General features: G+C 48.3%; 1 protein-coding gene across 2 annotated transcripts in view; it reads right to left on the bottom strand.

The window, feature by feature from the left end:
- Ntn1 (netrin 1) overlaps positions 1-22,982 on the bottom strand; it is a 198,713-nt gene that overhangs the window by 174,291 nt on the left and 1,440 nt on the right. Inside the window, exons 1-2 of one of the 2 annotated variants that reach the window (XM_070026979.1) lie at positions 7,838-8,140; positions 6,307-7,397 (exon numbers count right to left, since the gene is read on the bottom strand). In XM_070026979.1, coding sequence (XP_069883080.1) covers positions 6,307-7,324 — 1,018 coding nt within the window. In that variant the 5' untranslated portion in view covers positions 7,325-7,397; positions 7,838-8,140. Of the gene's footprint in view, positions 1-6,306; positions 7,398-7,837; positions 8,141-22,982 lie in introns of those variants that run through there. The other variant, XM_070026981.1, reaches the window with a different exon arrangement.

Here is a 22,982-nt window from a genome sequence, read left to right on the forward strand (position 1 = left end):
CCACATCCAGGCAGGGTCCAGTATTACTGCAGATTAGAACTTTTGGTTTTGGACATAGGGGTTGGGAGGATTTGCATAAAGCACCTAACTCTTTAAAGGAAAATTAAAATGTAGGTCTGAGCTTACAATGGAGATGCACCCTTTAGAGTACAGATTCAGGGATGCAACACCGAGCTCAGGACACTCCACCAGACAAACTTCATGGCACCAGACAGCCCTGAGGCTCACTTACTCAAGCACTATTCAGAACCACTGCCCCTCAGAGTCACACAATGAGCCACGGCTTTTGTGTGATCAGCCTTTAAAACGAATGTTGCTGATACCCCAGGCTCTTTCCAATCTGCCCTGCAGATATGTCCACACTTTCTCCTGTGTGCACACAAACTGCCTTTTGGTGGCAGAAACATCTGTTTTTGAAAGGCTTCTGTTCCTTGTAGCAATCTGATTAATTGAACAAAAGCACATAGAAAGCACCCGTACAATGCCCAGTGCTCAGTAGGGGGTTTGTGGTCTGTCTTTAAAATGTAACCTGACACCCACCTGTGACTGACATTCTCAACTCTGCAAACTGTGGTCACCCAGACCAACACACCACACCTTCCGAGGCTGTGGAGACCACAAGGGCTTCCAGACCACAGGCAGAATGCTGCACACCACTCTGCACGCATTAGGTTTACATCCTGAGCATTTCAAAAGCCCTCCGAGACCTCCCATCTCCCTCTAATGAAAGGCACTGCAGAAACCCAAGGTATGATTATCACTTCTGAAAGGAAGGGAAAAAAAAATACTGGCTCACAAATATCTCTTCTTGTTCATCCACAGATAAGGCGCTTTTATAATGCAGTTCCCTAGAGAGCCATTTATTTTGGTGAAGCCAGTGTGCATAGCAGACATTGTAGAAGCCATCAAGATAACACAAGTAACAACCCAATGGACTTTTGAAGTGTAAACATAAAAGTCTATTAAGAATACAATGTTGGTTTAATCCCAAGACAAAAAATTTACTTAATGAAAAGCACAACTCATCTCAAGGAGGAAATATCGATACCAGCTGTGAGCAGAAAATGAAGGGATTCCTTCCAGGGAACATCTGAATTGCAACCCGGTGCCTTTCCAATATTTACTCTGGACATAAAGTCTCAAATATTTTTCCAAGTATCTCATTTTTTCTCCAGGAGGAGGAGAAAGAGGAGGTCAGAGAGGAGTCTGGGCAGGACTAAAGGACAGCTTGCTTGGCAGAACCTGCGACCTACAGACCAACCATCCCAGAAGGCTTGCCTTGACAAACTAGCCTCCCTTCTCTTGGGAGGGGCCAGTCTCCTTGCCTGGAGGTTTCTGGTCACTCGTGTGCTAATGAGGACCCCAGCAGACAATCTCACTCTGCCTGCCAGCAGAGATTCATGACATCCTGTTCTGAAACAAGGTGCACCTAAAGCAATGCTATGCCTAGAGCCCAACATCCTCCCTGTAACAATAACACTTATAAGCCATTTCTTGGATTTTTTTTTCTCCAATATATTCTGGCAAAAACAGCAGGACAGTGAGCACGGGGGTGAGAAAAGAGAGCCTTTTAAAAGAAGATTTTCTGATTACCAGCACTGTTTCACTACTTTCAAGAACTACCACTGGCCCTGAAATCAAGACTTGATGATCTGGGCACATGGTAGCCATACCTATAATCCCCAACTACTCTGAACACTGTGTAAGGAGATGAATGCAAGTTAAGTCCAGCCTCGGGGAATTTAGAAAAACCTTGACTCAATATAAAATGTTATGGTCTAGAGAAGTAACTCGGTGTTAAGAGTGCTTTCAGAGTATGCATGACTCCCTGGGTTCCTCCCCCAGGACTGAAATAAGAAAAGACTAACCCATCATGACATCTGCTGATGTTGGGAACCCACCCACCATACTGAAGCTCACTTCACTTACAGGTACCTGCCGGCTCCCACCAGCACCCTGGCCAACAGAGATAAAGGAAAGCATGAATGTAACATAATAATCATCTGATAAACACAATGCAGCATACTTTAGAAACCACCTCCAATCCCAGCAGAATGTGATAGGTTGTCTCAGCTTGTCTCCTGTACCTGGATGAATAACATTCATTCATTCATTCAATCATCCACACCTCATTCCTCCATCCATTCTACAGAGAGTCAGCAGAGCAGCTGCAACGAAATGAAGCGTGAATATGAGGGTAGATTCCCAGCTTCACTACCTACTAGTTATGACTTTGGGTAAACCATGTAACATCGCTAGACCATGGTCTCATCTCTAAAAGAAGAGCAATAATAGTGTCTCTTATTAGCATACTCACAATGATTAAATAACTAAATTAATGTAAGTGCTTGGCAAAGAATAAGCCCTCAAGGGTTAATCAGCATAATGACAGTAATTATAATAATTACTGTGACTATTAAAAACATACCCTCATCCACCGCTTTGTGCCAGGCTCTGGACTAGGCAGCAAATAATTTTAGCCTTTTGATTTTGCAAGGTTCTTCAGTGGGGCATTGAATTTCTCAGGGCTACACCTCTAATATAACTTTCCTCACTTGCCAGGCATGGGTGCGAGGCCAAGCACCTGAGTATTTAGACAGACCCCTCCCACCCTCCTCAAAGCCATGTTTAAACAATTATGAGCATTATGTGGCAGGTACCCATGACCATGGGAGGCCAGCTCAGCACGGTGCTCATCTTGCAGAGGCGTCTTTTGTATGCGTTTTGGGTTACAGCTGGGCAATGCAACGCCATAGAGTCGCAAAACGAGTTTTCATAAGCTCAACCTGTCACAAACCAGGCAAGGGCTCATGCTGACATCCCCACAGTAAGATGAAACAGCATGCTTCGTCAGGCACTAAATACTACCACAACTCCAACGTCAGGGGGACACTGATTAAAACTGATGTCAATAATTTCTGAAACACAATATGGTCTTCAGATGCTCTTTTTGAAAAAAAGAAAAAGAAAAAGAAGACAGAAAGAAAAAAGGGGTGGGAGGGCCCAGCAACCCAGGTGGTTTAAAACTGTTCATGCATTTTTCTCTTGAATGTACACCCCCTCACACACACACACACACACACACACCATGCATGGGTGCTCCTTAACACAGTGAATGTAAATGCACATGTGTATGAAAGCATGTGAACACTGCTGATACATATGGGCGGAAGAAAGTATTTAGTTATTCCACTGAGAACTGTCGAGGCTGTAATGTTATACATAGTTCTGTCTTTCAGATTGTTTCAAGGGTTGGTTTTTTTTGGGGGGGGGTTCCCCCAGAAGAAATAAAAAATTGTATTTAAAATAAAGCTGAGCTTTACAATGGCTCACATTTATTCTGTAGAAAAGGAGTAAAATGAAAACTAGACCGATGAGAGCAAGTAAGATGTTCATGGTCTTAGTAATCTGTAAATACTTCAGACCTGTGGAGAAGAATTATTTCCAGCCAAATAACATCAACGTATTTAACATTTCTGGAGATGGGGGAGAGGAGGCAGGTAAGGAGTAAGCCTAGGGAAGTCATTGAAGTCTTTTAGAAACTATGTCTGATTATTTTTTAAAGGCAAAATCAGAATGTCACCATGACAATGCCTCATTTTTATCAAGACTGATTTTTGGGATTTTTTTTTTTTTAAGGAAAAAGAAAAACCCACAGTACTCAGCCTGGGTGGTAAATGGTCAGGGCAGCTTGACTTTATTGTGTCAATGGTGCAAAATTCACAAGATGGGATTATGTTTGGTGGAAAAATCTTGAGTTGCTGATAGACAAAGGTAGTGTCTGAAGGATTTATTAATGCTTTTTCCTTGCTCAGTGCCCTCCAGTATCTCAGAACACTGGTCAAACACTAATTCATTCACATATCTTCACTACCGAGCCTTTTCATAAAAAGCTTGACCTTTCATTGTAAATCACTCCTAAATGTTCCTTGCTGGCTTTCTCTTTTACAGAATCATGGAAAAAAAAAATCACTAAGACTTCAATTAAGACTTTATGGGAACTTCAATCTGATGTTCCCAGCTATATCTACAAGGTATCAGAACATCTATTCAAAAAGGAAACTATAAATAACTTTAACCGAGTTGAATTGGCTTTGCTTTTATGAAATGACTGAATAATTGGCAAGATTTAAAGATACTTTAGCTGAAAATTAAAATAACTTCAGTAAAAAAAAAAACAGAAAAAATATTGTTAGCCGATCATTTGTCATGTAGACTATGTACTTATTAGGCTTAATTAACTTTTTGAACAAAAACTGCTGGCTAATTACATTAGTTAATATGTTGATTGCTCAATTGGGCCAAAAAAAGCGCCAATCCAATTTGTGGATAGTACTTTGGTGGAAAGACAAAAATCCTAAACTACAGAGATTATTTTAAGTGTATTGCCATTATTACAAGACATGGAGGTTACATCTTCACATCCCAAGTGATAGAGAGGCGGGTGGGCGGTGAATCAGAACAATACCAACTCTAGGAGAAATCTTCAAACCAGTAACATTTTACCACATATCACCCCCTCCCCTTCAAAGTATTCACTCCCATTTGTCCAATTAGGCCCCGCTGGAGAGCATACAAAGTCATCTTTGCTATGCATATACAAACTAAAACTGATAGCAAACCCCTGGGAAGCCCTTCAAATGTCAATAAAGGGTTTTTACGCACAAAAGGAAGCAAAGAAAAGAGGAAAGGGAGAGAAGAGATGGGAAAAACCAACAATTCTCAGCGAGTTGAGGAGATCAAAGGAAATTTATTCTCCAAGACCACTAAGTCCGGGTGTAACTTTTCCTTGTATAATGCCGAAACATCTACTCACACGGGAGACTAGTTCTGTCTTTTGAAAAAGGATGTACAATTATGTCTGCAGAAGCCAGGCATGAGTGTGAAAATGGAGGCCCAGTCATGCAACCCGAGGAGCAAGCATGTGCAGACTAGGGCGCCAGCCTGGGCCTCTGTGCCGACTGACCCTCCAAGACATGTTTTCCATTCGCTTGCTCAAAAGTCTCGATCCACAGTCGTGAGGCACAAACTATTCGACAACAACATGACACAATTAATCAGAACCAGACCTCAAAACGTGTGTTTGTGGGGACCAGCAAACTTTGCAATGTGCTTCAGAGGGTGAAGCAATTGAAGATACTCACATTGGCTGTTTGGCGTTGGGGGGAGGGGAAAGAAAAACGTCTATATGTCCACAAAAGATGCATGCCAAATGGTGCGTTTACTGTCTAAATGGTTTATTACAATCACTGTGGGATTTCAAATTTTACATATCATACTGAAAAGGAGGGTATCTCTCATTCATCTGCACCAACTAACTTGTACAACTCAGAAGCAGAAATACTTTTTTTTTTTTTGTCTCCTTTCTGACCCAGGCATATTCACTGGTGCCTGGTTTTGTCACATTTCTCTTTCAGGAACTGAAAACTCTATTAAAATCTAGACGCTGGGGCCTTAGTTAATTCAAGACTGTTCAATTTCATAAAACCCTGAAGCTACTATTTTTAAAAATCCGGTATACTTCTTTAGACCAGGATTGAATTAGTTTAATATTGTTACTGCATCTTTCTAATCTGTAGATAGTAATTAATTGAAATCACACCACTCTCCTTTTGTTAACGTAAACACGCTGCTCACAAAAAGGAGGAAACATCATTTTTAACTATAAAAAGGCAAATGGAGAGTGAAGGAGTTATTTGTCGGGTACCAAGGTGGCTCCATATTGCAGACTTCTCCTTGGCCTTCTCTCAAGGAATTAGTATTGGAGGCGCTGGAGGTTCCCTGGGACAGGCCCACAGTCCCCAGCCTGGATCCCCAACCGGGCGCCCAGCTGCAGCCCTATGAAGAGGAGGGGGCGGAGGGGGTGGGGGGGGTGGGGGGTGGCGGAGGTGAATCCCCAGGACTAGCCAAACTGAGAGAGAAGGCAATGAATCTGTTTCCGTTTGGATCCGGGATTAAAGAAACCTGTTGCCAAATTATCCCTGAACCACCACCCTCACCCCATCCACCCCCCCCCCACCGCGGCAGCATTTCTCCAGCTGCAAGCCGGCTTCTCAGAGGGCACTCGGGGGACGGGGGAGGGCCGGGGGGCGCACACCCGGGCGTGCATATATCCTTCCACGCGAGCGAGTGACCCCCCTCCCAACCCTTCCGAGTCCCCGGACCCGCATTCCCGAACGCCTCTCAGGGTTCTCTCCCAGGCTTCTAGCGACGGCCACCGGCAATCCTCAGCTGCACCCGCGGCGGCCAGGCCGGAGCCTCCCGCGTCCCCACCCTCCGCCCGCGGCGCCGCGGCGCCCCACTCACCCACGCACTCGTTGGCCTCGCGCGCCGTGGCGCGCTGCCAGGGTCGGTCGTAGTGGAAGGGTTTGCAGCGGTCGCACTCCGGGCCGGCGGTGTTGTGCCTGCAGTCGCACACCAGGCTGTCGTCCCGGTCGCGCACGCAGCGCGCCGCGTGGCCGTTGCACTTGCAGCGTCCGCCCACCTGCAGGTCGGACACCGCGTAGAAGTACGAGTCGCGCGCCAGCTCCGAGTCGTCCTCATTCTCGTCGCCGAACGTGTGCAGGCGGCTGAAGGCCACGCGGATGTCGGTGGCCGTGACCCAGTCTTGCAGCACCGGCGAGTTGTCGAAGTCGTGCGCCGAGGGCCGCCCGTCCAGCGTGCTGAAGGCGATCAGGCCGCCCGACAGCGGGCGCATGTCGGTGTGCGAGTCGGTGCACACGGCCTCCTGCTCGTTCTGCTTGGTGATGGGCGCGCGGTGCGGCCGGTTGTACATCTTGCGGCACTGCGTGGAGTAGAACTGGAAGGGCACCCACGTGCGCCCGTAGTCCATGGACTTGTAAATGGCCATGGACTCGGGCCGGGGCGAGCAGAACTGCAGGCTCACGTAGGTCACCTCAAACTTCTTGCCGAGCGACAGCGTGAGCGTGACGTTGTGCGGGAACTGCAGGTAGTTCTCCGACTGCCAGCACGTCAGGTTGTGCGGGTTGTTGAGATCGGTGAGGAAGGCGGGCGGGTGCGCCTTCTTGGGGTCCGAGGCGTTGCAGAGGTGGCACGAGCGCAGCCGCTCCTCGCCACGCTCGCTCACCACGCAGTAGCGCGCCGGGGGCCGACCGCAGGTGCTGGACACGCGCACGTCCTTGCCGAAGGCCGCATTGACAAAGTCCGGGATGCAGCGGCGCGGGTGGCCGTTCTCATCCGAACAGGGGTCGGGCTGCGCCGCCTGACCGGCGAACATGCTGAGCCCGGGCCCGCCGCGCACCGCGCCCACCAGGCACGCCACGGCCGCCAGCGCCGCCAGCGCCTCCCACACGGCGCGCATCATGCCGCGTCCAGCTTGCCCGGGCCCCGCCGCCGCGCCGCGCCGAGGAGTCCGGTCCGCTCGCCGCACCAGGCGCCTGCGGGAGAGAAGGGGAAGCCGCGCTCAGCCAGCCCGCCCCGCGCCCTCCAGCCAGGGGCAGGGCGATGTGGGCGCGGGGGGGGGGTGCCGCAGGCGAACGCCAGGCTTCCCGGGCACCCCACTCCGCGACCGAACACCCGCCTCGCTCTCCCCACAAGTCCCGGGGACAGGCAGACTGGGGTGCCTCGAAGCCTGCACCGCCCGCGCCCCTTCTTCCCCGCCGGCTAGCCGGGGTGGGGGGGGCAGCGGGCGAACGCTCGGCTTTCCCCGCCGCCTCCGCCTCCAGGCCGCCCTCTCCCCTTGGTTGTCCTCGGCCAACCTGCTCGCACCCCAGATCTAGGGCGCAGGAAAATTGGGGTCCCCTAACCCCACTCCCTTTCCTCCCCATAATCTCTCCCAGCTGTTCCCCCACCGGGGACTCCGCGTTCGGGACTTTACCTCTAGCGAGGGTTAAAAATTAAAGTTTGCTTGGCCCGGCTCGGCTCCCCGGGAGCCCGCGCGCAGGACGCCCGAGAAGCTCTCGAAGGCTGCGAGCGGCGCGTCCTGCCTCAGCGCGGGCTTGCCAGCTCCATGCCCGGCGCGGCCGCCGCTGCCGCTGCCCCAGCCCCGGCCGCCGCCGCCGCCGCCGCCTCTCTCGCGCTCGAGTGACGACGCGGCCGTCCGGCTCCCGCCGCGGTCGGAGTGCTGCCCTGCCCGCGCCCGGGGCGCACACACACACACTCACGGCTCGCTGGCGCGCACTCACACACACACACGCACGCACGCACGCCCCCAAGGCTCTGCCGCCGCCGCCGCCGCCGCCGCCGCCACTCGCGCTGGGAATGGGGGGCGGAGGGGAGCGCGGGGGCGGGGCCGCCGGGCGGGGCGCCGGCCAATAACGTGGGCGAGCAGCCGCCTGCTTGCGAGCAAAGTTTTCACCCCGGGAAAAAGAAGAAAGTTAAAGGGAACCGGCCCGGGAGGCGAAGAGAGCACGAGTGCGGGCGGAGAGCAACCCGGGCGCCCGAGAAAGAGCGGAGACAAAGAGAAAGCAAGGAGAAAACGCCCGAGGAAACCTCGGAGAGGGGGCAGGGCCCGCGCGCACCCCGTGGTGGGGAAGGGAACCCGGCCCGGGGTCGTCCCGCCTGGCCAGGGCCCCCCCAACCCCATCCCGCACTGCCCGGCGACCCCCCCCCCACGCCCAGAAGAGCGCGCAGGAGGGGGAGGGGATGCTCCCCCCCCCCCATCCCCTAGTCCCAGCTAAACACATCTGTGTTTTGTTTTCTTTGCCGCACCGAGGTCGCCTTTCCCTCCAACCCAGTCTGATCGTCCGGGTGGCACCCGCACGCACAGGGCCATGCCTTTACGTGCACGCAACCCCCCGCTTGTGAGGAAGGGAAGGTGGCTGGCATCTCTGCCTGCTCCGTCTCTGCTTGAATAGTCCGTTATCAACTGTGTGCAGGGCCCGTCTGTCAGGAACACCGGACACCAGGGCCAATGCCACTCGCAGACTGGTCTGCCAAGCCTCCGATGTGCAAACAGCCCAGTCCTCCCTAGGTCTCCTACTGCAGGTTTGTTGGTGCTTGCTCCCTTGTGCGCACGCAGATCTCCAGGCATCTCACTGGACCCTCCCCAAACACTTTTTCAAAGAAATACGTGACTCCATTTCACAGATGAGGATACTGAGATCTCATGAGCTTGAGGAAACTTACCCATGATCTCCCAGCTGATATGCACCAAATCCAGGCATAGAAACCTGGGCTCCTAGCCTAGTGCAGTAGCAGATAGTCTCAGGGATTCATTAGTCTGAAGCAGGAAGGATCACTTGAACCCAGAAGTTCAAGGCTAGCTTAAGGCAATATGTTGAGAAACCCCCTCAAAAGGAAGAAAGAGTCAGGCAATAGTGCCTCAAGCCGTAAGCCTAGCTACTCGAGGTTTAGAGCTGAGACCTAGGTTCAAAGCCACCCTGGGCAAGAAAGTAAGATTCTTATCTACAATTAACTACCCCAAAAAAGCCGGAAGTGGAGCTGTGACTCACGTGGTAGAGCGCTAGCCTTGAGCACAAAAGCTCAATGATGGGACCCAGGCCCTAAGTTCAAGCCCCAGGACTGACACAGGAGAAGTAGGTCTTCCCCTGCATCACATTTCTCCAATGGCTAACCCTACCACCACCCCCATCATGTGGTCTCATAGAACATCCTCAGCAGCACTCAAGTTACTCCTGAACTCATTCTTGGTCACCTTATCAAAGACTTGGGACTGGGTCAGTATTCTTTGGCCATCCTGCTACAGCAGCCATACAAGTTTAGGGGGGAAATCTACTGAGCTGTGTTTGGAACTCAATTTCAATTGGTTTATCACTTGAAATGTGCAGTCCAGTAACAGACCAGGGTCTGTAACAGAACTAGTCCTGGTGCTGGCCCCTGGGGTTGCCTTGTGCCCCATGCATTAGTCCCCATAAAGGGCTCATTTTGGTCTTACTGGCATTTTCATAAGCCCTGAGAACTTAACAAATAAATGCCTTAAGGCTGGTCTGGCCCAGCCCAGCCTTCAAGGAAGAAGGCCTTCCCCAGCATCCCTAAGAGCCAGAGCAGGCCACCCAAGCCAGCTCTTCCAGGGAGGAGAGCTCACCACAGCCCAAGGAAATAAATCCATCTCATTGTAGGACAGCCTGGATTCTCAGCCTCTCCCCGGGGAGCACTTCAGCTTTGCCTGCCTGTGCGGGTTACCACTTCTTGCTCTGTTTGTTTATGCCTTGCCTTGTGGCAGAAAGGCTTTCAGGTGACTTACAAGGGTACTTAAAATATGGCAAAATAACATAAATTAAAAGTGAAGTGAAAGGAAATAAATGTTTAACCATTGTGGACTGCAAGATCCCAATTGTATACTGAAAGGCGGCAGAGCACTTAGGAGGCCACATTTTGGAGACAGAGGGCTTGGGTTCAAATGCTGCCTAGGTCATGTGACATGCCAAGGCCTTTGTATCTTTTTATGCTCTGGCTTTCTCATCTGTAAGTCAGAGGGTTGTGAGAACCGAGGAAGTAGACATTACATTACAATTTATAATACATACATAAGGTATACTTAAATATACTTTCACATAAATGCCTGTACAAATACACAGAAAGCACACAAGGGATATACACGTATGAGTTACCAGTATTAAATTCTTGGAACAATACAGAAAGTTTTGATTATTTAAAGAATATTTCAGTTACATAGACATTCATGTCATATAAAATGAAAACAGAAAATTCAACACACACACAGAGTATAATGTCATTTTTACTTTTTAAGAAGTATGCTGTGAGAGCAAGGGAAGGGGTGACATTGTCTAAAAAGAAATGTACTCTTTACCTCATTTATCTAACTGCAATCCCATCACCGTTTTTTGTTTTTTGTTTTTTTGTCGGTCGTGGGGCCTGAACTTTGGGCTTGGGCACTGTCCCTCAGCTCTTCAGCTCAAAGCTAGCACTCTACCACTTGAGCCACAATGCCACTTCTGGTTTTCTGAGTAGTTGATTGGAAATAAAGAGTTTCACAAACTTTCCCATCCTGGCTGGCTTTGAACCGCAGTCCTCAAATCTCAGCCTCCTGAGTAGCTAGGATTACAGGTGTGAGCCTTCACCTTTATAATAACAATAAAAAATGTTGAGCATTCTATGCAGAAGTTAGATCAAAAATATACTCTGACATGATAAATCATATAGGACTCACAGCAAGGCATGCACACACAGTGAGACCAAAGGAAGATATTCTTAGGAGAACAAAAAGGCACAATGCCTATGTGCATCTGATCATATAAAACAACATTTACTAAAATGAACTCCAGAAAATGAAAATAAGAGGTTTTTTTCTTTTGTTGCTGTTTTTGTTTTCTTTTCTGTCTTGTTTATTTATATGTCTTTGGGTAAGAAGACACAGAAATGCAGAGACAAGGGGTGCACAAATGCAGCAGTGGTACTCACTAGACAGTGTACTGAAAATAAACTACATAACTGGTGGATGGGGAGAGGAGAGAAAAACTGGGAGACAGAAAGGGAAGGGGTGATGTTGTCCAAAAAAGAAATGTGCTCTTTACCTGACTTATGTAACTGTAACCCCTCTGTAAATCACCTTTACAATAGCAATAAAATATACACATAAAAATAACATTATTAAGACTAGTTATCTCAGAAGAAGATTACTGGTGATTTTTACTTATCTTTGCTTGTATAGTCTCAATTTTGTACAGGAAAGTAAGAAAGAAAGCTAAGAAAAAAAGCAAGGGGAAGACAAAAGTGGAGAATGGAATGACGCTAAAATGCACCCCGCAATGGCCTATTCAACTCCTGTGTGTGGGCTAACAATTTGTCCCTAAGCTTTCCTGCAGCCCAAATGAAAAGGAGACTATGTTCCATACACAGTTTCCAGTGCCCATAAGATTAAAAACCAACCTGTTTCTCAAGAGAATTACAACTATTCTGGGTACTAAATTCAGACAGGAATATCTCCTGGCCGGGGAGGTGGGGGGGGGGGAGACACAAAAGAGAACACAGTGTGAGGGAATGAGCAAACATCCCAGCCAACATCCCCATTAATAGTGACAACAGTGAGCCCCATGAGCAGTTTCTGTGACCAGCCCTCAATGTAATATTCAGATGGCATTGCACCAAAACACAAGTCAGGAAAAGACATCCTGACCAGGAGGGACCTGAAAGAGACAAATTGGGGTGCTCAGTTTGCTGCCTACTCCATTAAGCACATTGTGGAGAATCTACCAGATTCCACAACCACCTTCCTCCTTGCTTCATTGTTTCTACAGAGTGTCTGATGGACCTTGCATGGTAGCACTCTTCACAGACTGTGGCTCTCCATTGCTAGCTGAGCTTATGCCAATGATCTTCAACAGAGAATAGAGGGAGACCTTCTACTTTTATTGTGCTCATTTAGGTCTAACCTCAACTTGTTTAGTAATTCTTGTTGCATAGGACTGCTTCACTGTCAGGAAGTCTAGAATCTTCTGGAATATCTACCTCCATTTAAAACCAGCCTGTTGCCAGGCACTGGTGGATCACTCCTGTAATCATAGCTACTCAGAAGGCTGAGATCTGAGGATCATGATTCAAAGCCAGCCCAGGCAAGAAAGTCCAATGAGACTCACATCTCCAATTAACCATCTCAAAGTAAGAAGTGAAGCTGTGGCTCATGTGGTGCCAGCCTTGAGCAAAAATGCTTAGTGACAGTACCCAGGCCCTGAGTTCAAGCCCCAGTACCAGCACACACATACACACACTCTCATATACCACCTATCACTTTTACAGTTAGTCCAATTCCAATCCTGAACAGTAACTTAAATCAGGCCTCTGCCCCTTCAGACTTGTGAGATTGATTTTTTTTAATGCTACATGTTCCTAGTTCTTTTACTGATTTCTCATAACGACATGGGTTTCTGACCACTCTGCAGCCTCTCCAAATCCTTCTAATTTGTCAGTGTCCCTTCCTAAAGCAGACTGACGTTTGATGAGACAAATGAAAAAAACAGATGTCCAAGTGTTGGGAGAGCTTCTCAACGTGGGGGTTATAAATACATACCCTCCAAGGCCTGTCAGGCTCTGAGCCGCAGGACCCACGGTACAGACTGGAGTTCAAAACACCAGGTGGCTCTTGAGTCAGAAAGGAACTCCCCAAGTGTTTGCAAGGAACACATTTGGAAAGAGATCCACCTATGAGACCCAGAAACTGCAGAATGTGTAGATTTGGAGAAAATTAAGAGTAACCAGAGGAGAAGGAGAAGAACCTGGAGACTCAGGTGTTTTTAGAAACCAATGGGCAAGAGAGTTTTCCAGGAAAGAAAGGAGGTGAGCCATGTCCCACGCCTTAAAGGTCAAGATAAGATCTAAAATGAGTCTTTGGATTAAACCACAAGGAAGTCACAGGTGACCTTGACAGGGAGCTTCAGGAGTGATGGGGACACAAGCCAGATGGCCTCAAGTTGTGGAGTGCAGAGGGAGGTGAGAAAGTGGAGATAAGCAAGTGCAGGCAACTTCCAGAAAGTGTGAAGACAAGTAGTAGGGAAGAGAGAAAGAGAGGACCTAGCAGGAAGGTGACTTGAGACCCATGAAGGGGTTTTCTATTGTTCCTTATAAGATAAGGTTATTTGACCATTCCTAAATGTCAATAGGAAGGCGTCAGAAGAGGAAAGAGGAGGAGGACAGATAAAACTACCATTATAAACTTGGCAGTCAGGTGGTCTGAAAGTCTCTGTGGTCTCAAGGAAATCGGAAGTCACACCACCTGCTGAGGAGGAGGGAGGGGCTGGAGGTTTGTGCACAGGCGAAGCTGGACACCCTGCTTTCTGAAAACACAATGTCCTGGGAAGAACTAAAGGCCTTTCTGAAATTAGTAACTAGATATCTATAGGAAAGAGTAGTGAGCCAGGTGTTGGCTCATGCCTGACATCCTAGCTACTGGGGGGGGGGGGTAAGATTCAAGGGTGCAAGGTTCAAAGCCAGCACAAGGCAGCAAAGTGCATAAGACTCTATCTCCAATTAAGTAGAAGCATGGTTCACATGGTAGAGTGCTACCCTTGAGTACAAAAGCTCAGGGACAGCACCCAGGCCCTGAGGTAAAGCAGCCCACAGTCATGGGACATACACATACATACACAACAGCCCATGTAGGCCTAGACAAAGAGACAGAGTGGTTAATCTAGAATTAAGGATGTTTTCCAGGCTTTGGGACAATAGGTACAGGAGGGAAGAAACAAGACAACGAAAAAGCAGTGAGGACAGGTCAGTTGTGTCAGAGGAAATGGAAAAGCCAGGAGGTTGTAGTTACACTGAGCAACACAATCTCCATGAGCCCATGCAGCTATTTCCAATGCAGTTTGAACTGATTCAGATCAGTAACCTTTAACTCCAGGCCCCGTACTCCTGCTGGCTTCAAAACATGATCCTCAGATCTCAGCCTCATGAGTAGCTAGGTTTACAGGCATGAACCTCTGGTACCCAGCTCCAGCCTGGATTGTTTTGCTGATTATTTTGGAGATGGAGAAATTTTGTTGTCCTTGTTGCCTTTGAGCCATAGTCTTCCAAGTTTTAGTCTCCAGCTTTCTTTCTTTCTTTTTGTTTTTTTTTTTTGCTGGTCGTGGGACCTTAACTCTGGGCCTGGGCGCTGTCCCTCAGCTCTTCAGCTCAAGACTAGCACTCTACCACTTGAGCCACAGCACCACTTCCGGCTTTTTCTGCTTATGTGATGCTGAGGAATTGAACCCAGGTCCTCATGCATGCAAGGCAAGCACTCTACCACTGAGCCACCTTCCCAGCCACCCAGCTTCCTTTTTAAATAGACCATGTGAACTGGGAAGGTGACTCAGTGGTAGAGTGCTTGCCTAGCATGCCTAAGGCCCTGGGTTCGATTCCTCAACACCACATAAGCAGAAAAAGCCGGAAGTGGTGCTGTGGCTCAAGTGGTAGAGTACTAGCCTTGAGCTGAAGAGTTGAGGGACAGTGCCCAGGCCAAGAGTTCAGGCCCCATGACCAACATAAATAAACAAACAAACAAATAAATAAATAGTAGAGCATGTATATTATGCTGTTATGCATAGCCCTCTTCTAAGCACCTTAATAATCACTGACTTAGCATCTTCATAACAGGCTTCAGAGGAAAGCAAGACAAAGAAAAGCAATCTGCCATCGGTCACATTGCTTGCAGGGGGTTGGGGGAAGGCAGGTGTTTGAACTAAAACCATCTGATATCCATTTGAAACTCTTGGTCAGCACCTGATTCTCCGGTCTACCAGGTGTGTGAGCTGTGGCCTAGAGCCACTGTACTACTGAGCACCTCTAGCAGAGCTCAGAGGACAGACGATGGCCAGATGACTCACTTTCTAGGATGGGAAATTGTACCCAGAGCTGACCTGGGACACTGGCCTCTCCAGAAGGGTCAGTTGTGTCTGAGTTGACCACATTCTCACTTTAGAAATGGAAATTAGTTGACTCTTAATGACCCTTGATTCCTAGCCACAGCTTGCTTGCATGACTTAGAGCAAGTGGTAATTACCCACCTGAACATGCTTTAGCATGACGGACTGGAGGTAATGGCACCCACCTGATCAGCTTGTTGTGGAGATTTAAAAAGATGTAGCTGGGAGGAAAGCAGCTGGCACAGAACCAATGCTCAATGTACAACTGTTTATTCTGTTGCTTTTTCAATGCTGGGGCTCAAGCCTAGGACTCTCATAGTGTTCCATCCTAACCTACAGGTATGTTGTTGTTGTTGGTAGTATGTATGTGTGGCTTGAACTCAGGACCTCATGGTCTTGCTTGGCTTTTTCAGGAATGGCTATCTTCCACTTGAGCCACACCTCCACGTCCAGTTTTGTGATGGACATTGGCCATAGAGGAGTGTCATAGAACTTTTCTACCTGGGCTGGCTTCAAACTGTAATCCTTAGATCTCAGCCTCCTTAGTAGCTAGGATAAGGGGTGTGAACTAGGATCCTCAGATCTGCCTCCCAGAGGCATCCTTTCATTTTCCATGCTTCTAGAACCCAGCTCACCTGCTTGACCTCAGATAGGATTGCTCAAGGGATCCCAGGTCCCTGGACAGAATGTCAAGAGATGGAACTGTTCTGGAAAAAGCTAGAGACCATGGGGACAGAACTACATAGTACATAGCATGTGTCCAGAGACTTGCTCCTTCTCCTCAGCATTGTTTACCTACATCTTCAGGTCAGGCCTCCTCCTTACATACACTGTGGTTAAACCCTCCAAGTTGGGCAAAGAAGTCCAGATAAACCCAAATCCCCTAAAGACTTTCCTCTCCCAGGGTTCTTTGAAGGGGTGAAAATACCTCTACATAGGGAACACCAGCAGATGTCATTTATTTTCCTTAGGAAACAAAACAAAACAAAAAAAAAACCTTGTGACAAGACCTCACCCCAAAAGCTATTAAAATAAAGAAAATGGGTCACAGTGGGGGGAGGCTGATCCGCCCTAAGGAAGGAAACAAAGGGTGCCAATAAAGGAGGGAGCTGAGAGCATAGTGGGGGTGAGGGGGCTCAGCACCCACAGCTAAGGCTCAGTTCTTTCAACATTTACCCAGGCTAAGGTGAGGGGTGCCCTTCCTTGAGATCTCCAGGTCTAGAGATGGCCCTAGAGTGAAGGCAGAGGAAAGGATTCAGGATCTCAAAGGTAGTATGATGGACAGGAATCAAATGGGTTTGTTGAGAAGTGTATTTGGGCAGAAATAATTTGGAATGCTCATAGAATAAAAGATTATTGGTTAAGGCCAGGCACCGGTGGCTCATGACTGTAATCCTAGCTATTCAGGAGAGGCTGAGATCTGAGGATTGCAGTTCAAAGCCAGCCCGGGCAGGAAAGTCGGTGAGACTCTTATCTCCAATTAACCACCAGAAAATGGAAGTGGCACTGTGGCTCAAAGTGGTAGAGTGCTCACCTTGAACAAAAGAGCTCAGGGATAGCACCCAGCCCCTGAGTTCAAGCCCCACAACCAACAAAAAAAAAAAAAAAAAGATTATTGAGTGGACAAATATACTTTTAGGACATAATACTATTACTAATACTAGTACAAGCTGCAAGAATATTTCTTTTGGCATCTGGAGCAAGAATGGTCATCCCCAGGAATAAATAGTCCTGCAACTACAGGTCAGTATCCCTGACCCCTGTCCTCTAAATGCCATTAGGTTACCCTATACATACACTCATGTGCGCATGGGCGTGTGTGCGTGTGCGTGTGCGCGTGCACACACACACACACACACACGCACGCACGCACACACGCACACACACACACACACACACTTTAGCTCGTCATATTATGGATTCTCTTTAGACATTCCTATTCTGAACTTTGAAGTTTAGTCCAACGTGCACCAAATGAAAAAAAGAAATCTAAATCCATTCGGCACATTCTCAGGAGGAGAACTGGAAATCAAACAGGAGGCATTTAGGGTCTGTTGGAACACAGTCATCCCTTCTCAGAACACTTGTGGAGGTGGAAATGGGGGAGCTGCCCACTCTTGTGGGCAGCTGATGAAGGAACGGAAAATGCAGTGGACTTTTTGGAAGTAGGGGTGGAACTCAGGGTCTTACTCTTGCTCAGCTTACTTGCTGAGCTGGCACTCTACTTCTTGAGCTTTTTGTTGTTAACTGCAGATGGAGTTGTAGGCATTTTTTCCTCCAAGCTGGCATCAAACTATGATTGTCTGGATCTCAGCCTCCTAAGGAGCAAGGATGACAGGAGTGAGCTATCCAGAGGATAGCTGTCCCCTACTGGGACAGTAGGTTTTCAACTTGGAGAAATGATCCTGAGGAGGCTGCAGTAGAGTAGAATGAATGAAGTGAGGACAGGAGCTGTGGAGATGCGGTTTGGGCAGGCCGTGCTTCAGGCAGAGGGAACTGACCCAGAGCTTGGCTTGTATAAGGGACGGGAAAGAGGCCAGCTTGGAGAGAGTTTGGCAAGTCAGATGAAGAACAATAGAGGTGAAATCAGACATAAGTAGGAGCTACGGCATGCAAGACCTAGCAAACCTGATTAAGAATCCATCCTGGAAATCTCCAAAGCCTGCTTGCTTTTCCCAAAGCTCTTCATATCATTTTGTCTCTAATCCACTAGCTACTTCTTAATTTTGATGCTAGTCCTGGGCTTGAACTCAGAGCCTGGGCCCTGTCCCTGAGCTCTTTTGCTCAAGTTTAACACTCTACCACAGTTCCACTTCCAGCTTTTGGGGTAGTTAATTGGAAATAAGAGTCTCATGGATCTTCCTCCCTGGCTTCCAACCACAATACTCAGATCTCAGACTCCTGAGCAGCGAGGATTACAGGCATGAGCCATCAGCTTCTGGGCAGCTGTCACTAGTTACTCCCCAGTATTTAACAAGCTGCTTGCACACAACAAGAGTGCATAACAAATTAAAGACCACAGGATGTTGGCTCACAAAGATACCCACTACTTGTCATTCCTGTTACCAATGACTGTATATTAAGAGGGTAAAGTGTATGCTGGTGAGATTAAGGATCTTGAGATGCAAAAATCAGATTGGATGATGTTGATGGACCCTAAATACAATCAGAGGTATGCCTACGGGATGGAAGCAGGGAGAGGTCAGATCAGACAGAAGAGTTTGTGAAGCCGCACAAAAACAAAAGCACAGATTGGAGCACGAAGCCATAAACCAAGGAACACCTTGGGAGAAGCAGGGGATAGATTGTCCCTTGTAACCTCTGGTAGAAACATAACTCTTGATTTCAAACTTGCTGGAAGACCAGAACCTGGTCTAGAAGTAAACGAACAGGAGGGAACAGTAGTCGCCATATCAGGGACTCCAGTCCACAGGGATCCAAGGGGACCCTACTCCCTAGAGTGTAGAAACTGAGGCTAGGAATCTTCTGTATTCCCAGGGGTCCAGGGAACTCCAGATGAAGGACCCTCAAGGGAATTGGTGACTGCTAGGTTGGTGCCACACAGAGAAATAACAGCTGGCTGGAGGGTTATCACTGTGTCAGCCCAGCAGAGTTAGAAAAGCAGGGAAGCCTTTAAAGTGTGCCCTGTTCAGTGTGCCTCTATGTTACAAATGAGGAAACTGAGGCCTGAAAGGCGGAGCAAACTGTCCCAAAGCTGATGCTCCCCGAGTGAGAATATTTGGCCTTCACTAGAGGACACCTGCCATGTTCAAGTATGCTAACGTCAGTGGAAAACAATTCATGATTTTAATGGAAAAAAATGTTTCTAATGAAAAATGACTGTATAAAGTATTTCTATGAGTAGAAGAGTAAGCTTCCCTTAACCGCAATTAGGACAGCTTACTTTCCCAAAATGTCAGTAAAATGAGGTATTACTGGTTGACACGTCACCCAGGGAGAAAACTTAAGAGACTTAACTCCAAAGAGGTCGGAAAGGGTGAGTCCAGGCAAGGGCCAATAGCTTTACACAGATTGGGTAAGTGCAAGGATTACTCGATCATAATCACTGCTCAAATAAACCAGCATTCAGGGGGCAGGAGGAGACCTCTCTGTTGCCCAGGGAAGCTGACATCAGGCAGAAAGGCCACCATGCCAGTCCCCAGAACGATGGAGACGCCACACAAGCTGGATGGCCATAACCCTGCTCACTGCCCTGGAAGTCACTTCCTACCTGGGCTCAGCACCTGGTTTATGGGGTCTCCCAGACAGCTCCTTGGGTGGCCAGCAGGACCACTTCGGCAGTGTGCCAGTCATGTGTGGTTCCCCTCCATTAGCATCTCTGCCATGGCAGGCACGTCACTTCACTACTCTGAGCATTGACTTCATCTCCTGCAAAATGTGGACAGTAATATTCCTTCCCTCTTCTTTCCTTCCTTCCCTCTTTGTTTCTGAGTTAAGGAGTAAACACTCATCTGCAAAAGGCCCTGAAGTGTCTAAACCATTTTTATGAAGTTATATAGAACCGGCTAACCCAGAGTTGCTGCCATCAACCGATGATATGGGCCTCTGGAGAGAATGACAAATTGCTCCGGACAGCTGGAAATCATACACAGCCTTGTAGAAACATTGAGCTCTGGTATTAATGCCAAGAATACAGTATTAATAAGTCATTAATAATTAATGAGTCTGGATAGTAAGTAAATATCAATAAATGTTACACCCTTAAAGAGTGACATCTCAATCACAGTCATCATCATCAGGACTATCATGGCAGCTAACACATTCTGAACACTATGTTCATGGCCCAAGTCTGTTCTAGGACCTTGAAGTATAGGGTCTTAGGCTGGGGACTTGGGACAGTGGCAGTAATCATGGTGGTAGAGTGGGTAACCATGAAACTGAGTCACTCTACTTTTTTTGGGGGGGGGAGGTCCGGTCGTGGGGCCTGAACTCTGGGCCTGGGCACTGCCCCTCATCTCTTCAGCTCAAGGCTAGCGCTCTACCACTTGAGCCACAGCGCCACTTCTGGCTTTTTTCTTTTTGCTTTATGTGGTGCTGAGGAATCGAACCCAGGGCCTCAGGCTTGCAAGGCAAGCGCTCTACCACTGAGCCACCTTCCCAGCCCTCTACTATTTTGAGAGGAGGGGGAGGGGACGGTTCCAAGAATGGCTGCAGTTATCTTTTGCTCTTGTTGTATCCCCAGCACCTAGTCTAGATCTTTGCATGTAGTAGATATTCAGAAAAAGAGAAGTCAGTCTAAATGCAAGGAATATGGACTCTCTGATCTCTAGGGGCATATTTGGGCTTGAGTTTAGTGAGTTCAATTTAGATCTTCCTCCATGAGCCATTTCCCACCAATTCTTCACCCTATAGAGAAGATTCCCATTGTGAGTCATGTTGGCCTTGCCCTAGAACTTGGGGAATCCTTGGCATCATCAGAATCTCATAGTCTGTGCTGTGCAGACACATATCCACGTCTGTTGGTCCCAGAATGGGAACCAGGCCTTTTCAACAGGAGCCAAGACCTCTCTGCATTCATATTGTCACCCGGAATGCCAAGGGCTCAGGAGACTACTGCCTCCTGCACGGCCCCCCTCGGCTGAGATCTGATTTTCTCATCATCTGGATAGTCTCAGCAACTCACAGAAAAGGGATGAACCAAGCTGACCTTTCTGGAGGTTTGTTTAAAGCAGAACAATGTTTGTCTTGTCCAAACACTATGAATTACTCCAGAGGATCCTGTCCAGTTTTACAATCCACAGCTACAAATGGCTTCCATAAATAGGGACTCCCCTGCCCCCTCTCTGTACCTTATGGCATCTCCCCCCCCCACATACTTTCTTCCATTCTTTTAGGCTATCCCTCTCCTTCCTCTCATCCCTCCCAGCCCACCTTCTTTCCTCTCAGCCCCACTGTGGCTAAAAGAGGCAGGTGCTGGTTATTCTGGACCACAGCTTGCACCTGGGTTATTGCTGGCATAGATTTCCCTGGCAGACAGCTTTGCCATGCTAAGGGGGCCTCTGGGTACAGTTGTACTGTGGGGGAGGGGTACGACACAGTGTTAGGTCCAGCTGTGAAAGCATATTGGTAAGAGGAGGCCCCTAGGTTTGGGGGTTCGGTGCATCATCCCTCGGCCCACTGAAACCATTCCTCATCTGGCTGGGTGGTCAGCTGCAGTCCTTTTGCTGCAGTCTCATTGGGCTGCACATTCTCGGAGATCCCAGTCTATCTCCTAAAAGTAGACCCTAGCCACTGGGCCACCAGTCTGGGGAGATAACAGAAAAGCTGGTTTTGCGGAGCAAAAACGAGCTATGGATAACAAGGCAAGGCTCTTGGGTCTGGGAGAAAGGAGCCTACTGGGGAAAGAGGCTTTTGGACTGCATTTCCCCCAAATATGGTCTCTGTACCAGGTGTGTCAACATGTTTTGGGAAACTTGTTTAAAATGCAGTCTTTTGGCTGGGCCCTTCCCTAGGGATGTGTGTGCTCAAAAGTATGAGAATTATTACTCTGTCGTGGAAACTGCTTTAGCCAAAGTCCTCACAATCTGGACAACAGCTCTAGAATCTCAGCACAGTAGCCAGTACAGTGGCTCTAGAATTCTCAGCGCCACGACCTGTTACAATGGCTCTAGAATCTCAGCTTTACCACCTGAACAATGGCCCCAGAATGTCAGCATCACTATCTGTACAATGGTTCTCAAATCTCGGCCTGTACAACGAATGGTTCTAGAATCCCAGCCTTGCCACCTGTACAATGGCTCCAGAATCTCTGTACAGTGTCTCTAGAATTTCAGCCTTACCACCTAAACCATGGCCACAGAATCTCAGCCTGTCCTCCTACACAATGGCCCCTGAATCACACCATGGCCACCTATGCAATGGTTACAGAATCCTCAGCATCACCATCTGCACAATCAATAGCTCTAGAATCTTTGAAAGGTGACTTCCATCTCTTAAAAAGCAGCTTGAGAGAGGAGCTGGATACCAGAATCCTGATGCATACTGAAGAGAAAATGTGGGGTCACTAACACTCCAAAGAGAGGTGTTGGTGATCACTTGAGATGCCTGGGGAGTGTGGCTGCAGGACTGGCAGTTGGAGGTGTGAATACAGTGTGGGTTCCTTCTACTAAGGGCCAAATGTGATCTCATTTTATCCTTGTTTTGCAAATAAGGAAACTGAAGGGAGAGTGACTTCCACTCACCAGTTAGATCGAGCTAAAGGATTCCATCTCCCAGACACACCCTGGAACACCCTTGTGGACCTTTGGAGAAACTCCCCCTTCTTCCCTGAGCTTAATTGGCCATTCCACACCTCTTTTTCTTCCTCCAACCAGTGTTGCACCTGACCCAGGCAACCCAAGGCCAAATCTGCTGGGCCAATGTGGACACACAGCTTTAATCACGAGGGGAATCAAATCTGAGGCATTAACTCTGGATGGAGCCCAACCAGCCCAGGTGCGCTCCGAGGTTCCCTAGATCCAGGTTGAGGATGTTTGGGCAAGGTGCACATTTTACTGCTGTGAATGGAACTCACGATCTCATTCTACCAGATTTTGGGGGGGGAGGGGAGCGAGGTGTCACCAGGGAAAAGCCCCTGTGGAAAAGTCCCCATAGAAAGTTTGAGTTACAACAACGAGAGAGACTCGTCCAAGGATAAAGCCACGGCCACCTGTTTGCCCAGATCACCTCCCAGGCCTCTGA

Source organism: Dipodomys merriami, unplaced genomic scaffold (assembly GCF_024711535.1).
Source record: "Dipodomys merriami isolate MVZ:Mamm:240054 unplaced genomic scaffold, mDipMer1.0.p SCAF_19, whole genome shotgun sequence".
Classification (NCBI taxonomy): domain Eukaryota; kingdom Metazoa; phylum Chordata; class Mammalia; order Rodentia; family Heteromyidae; genus Dipodomys; species Dipodomys merriami.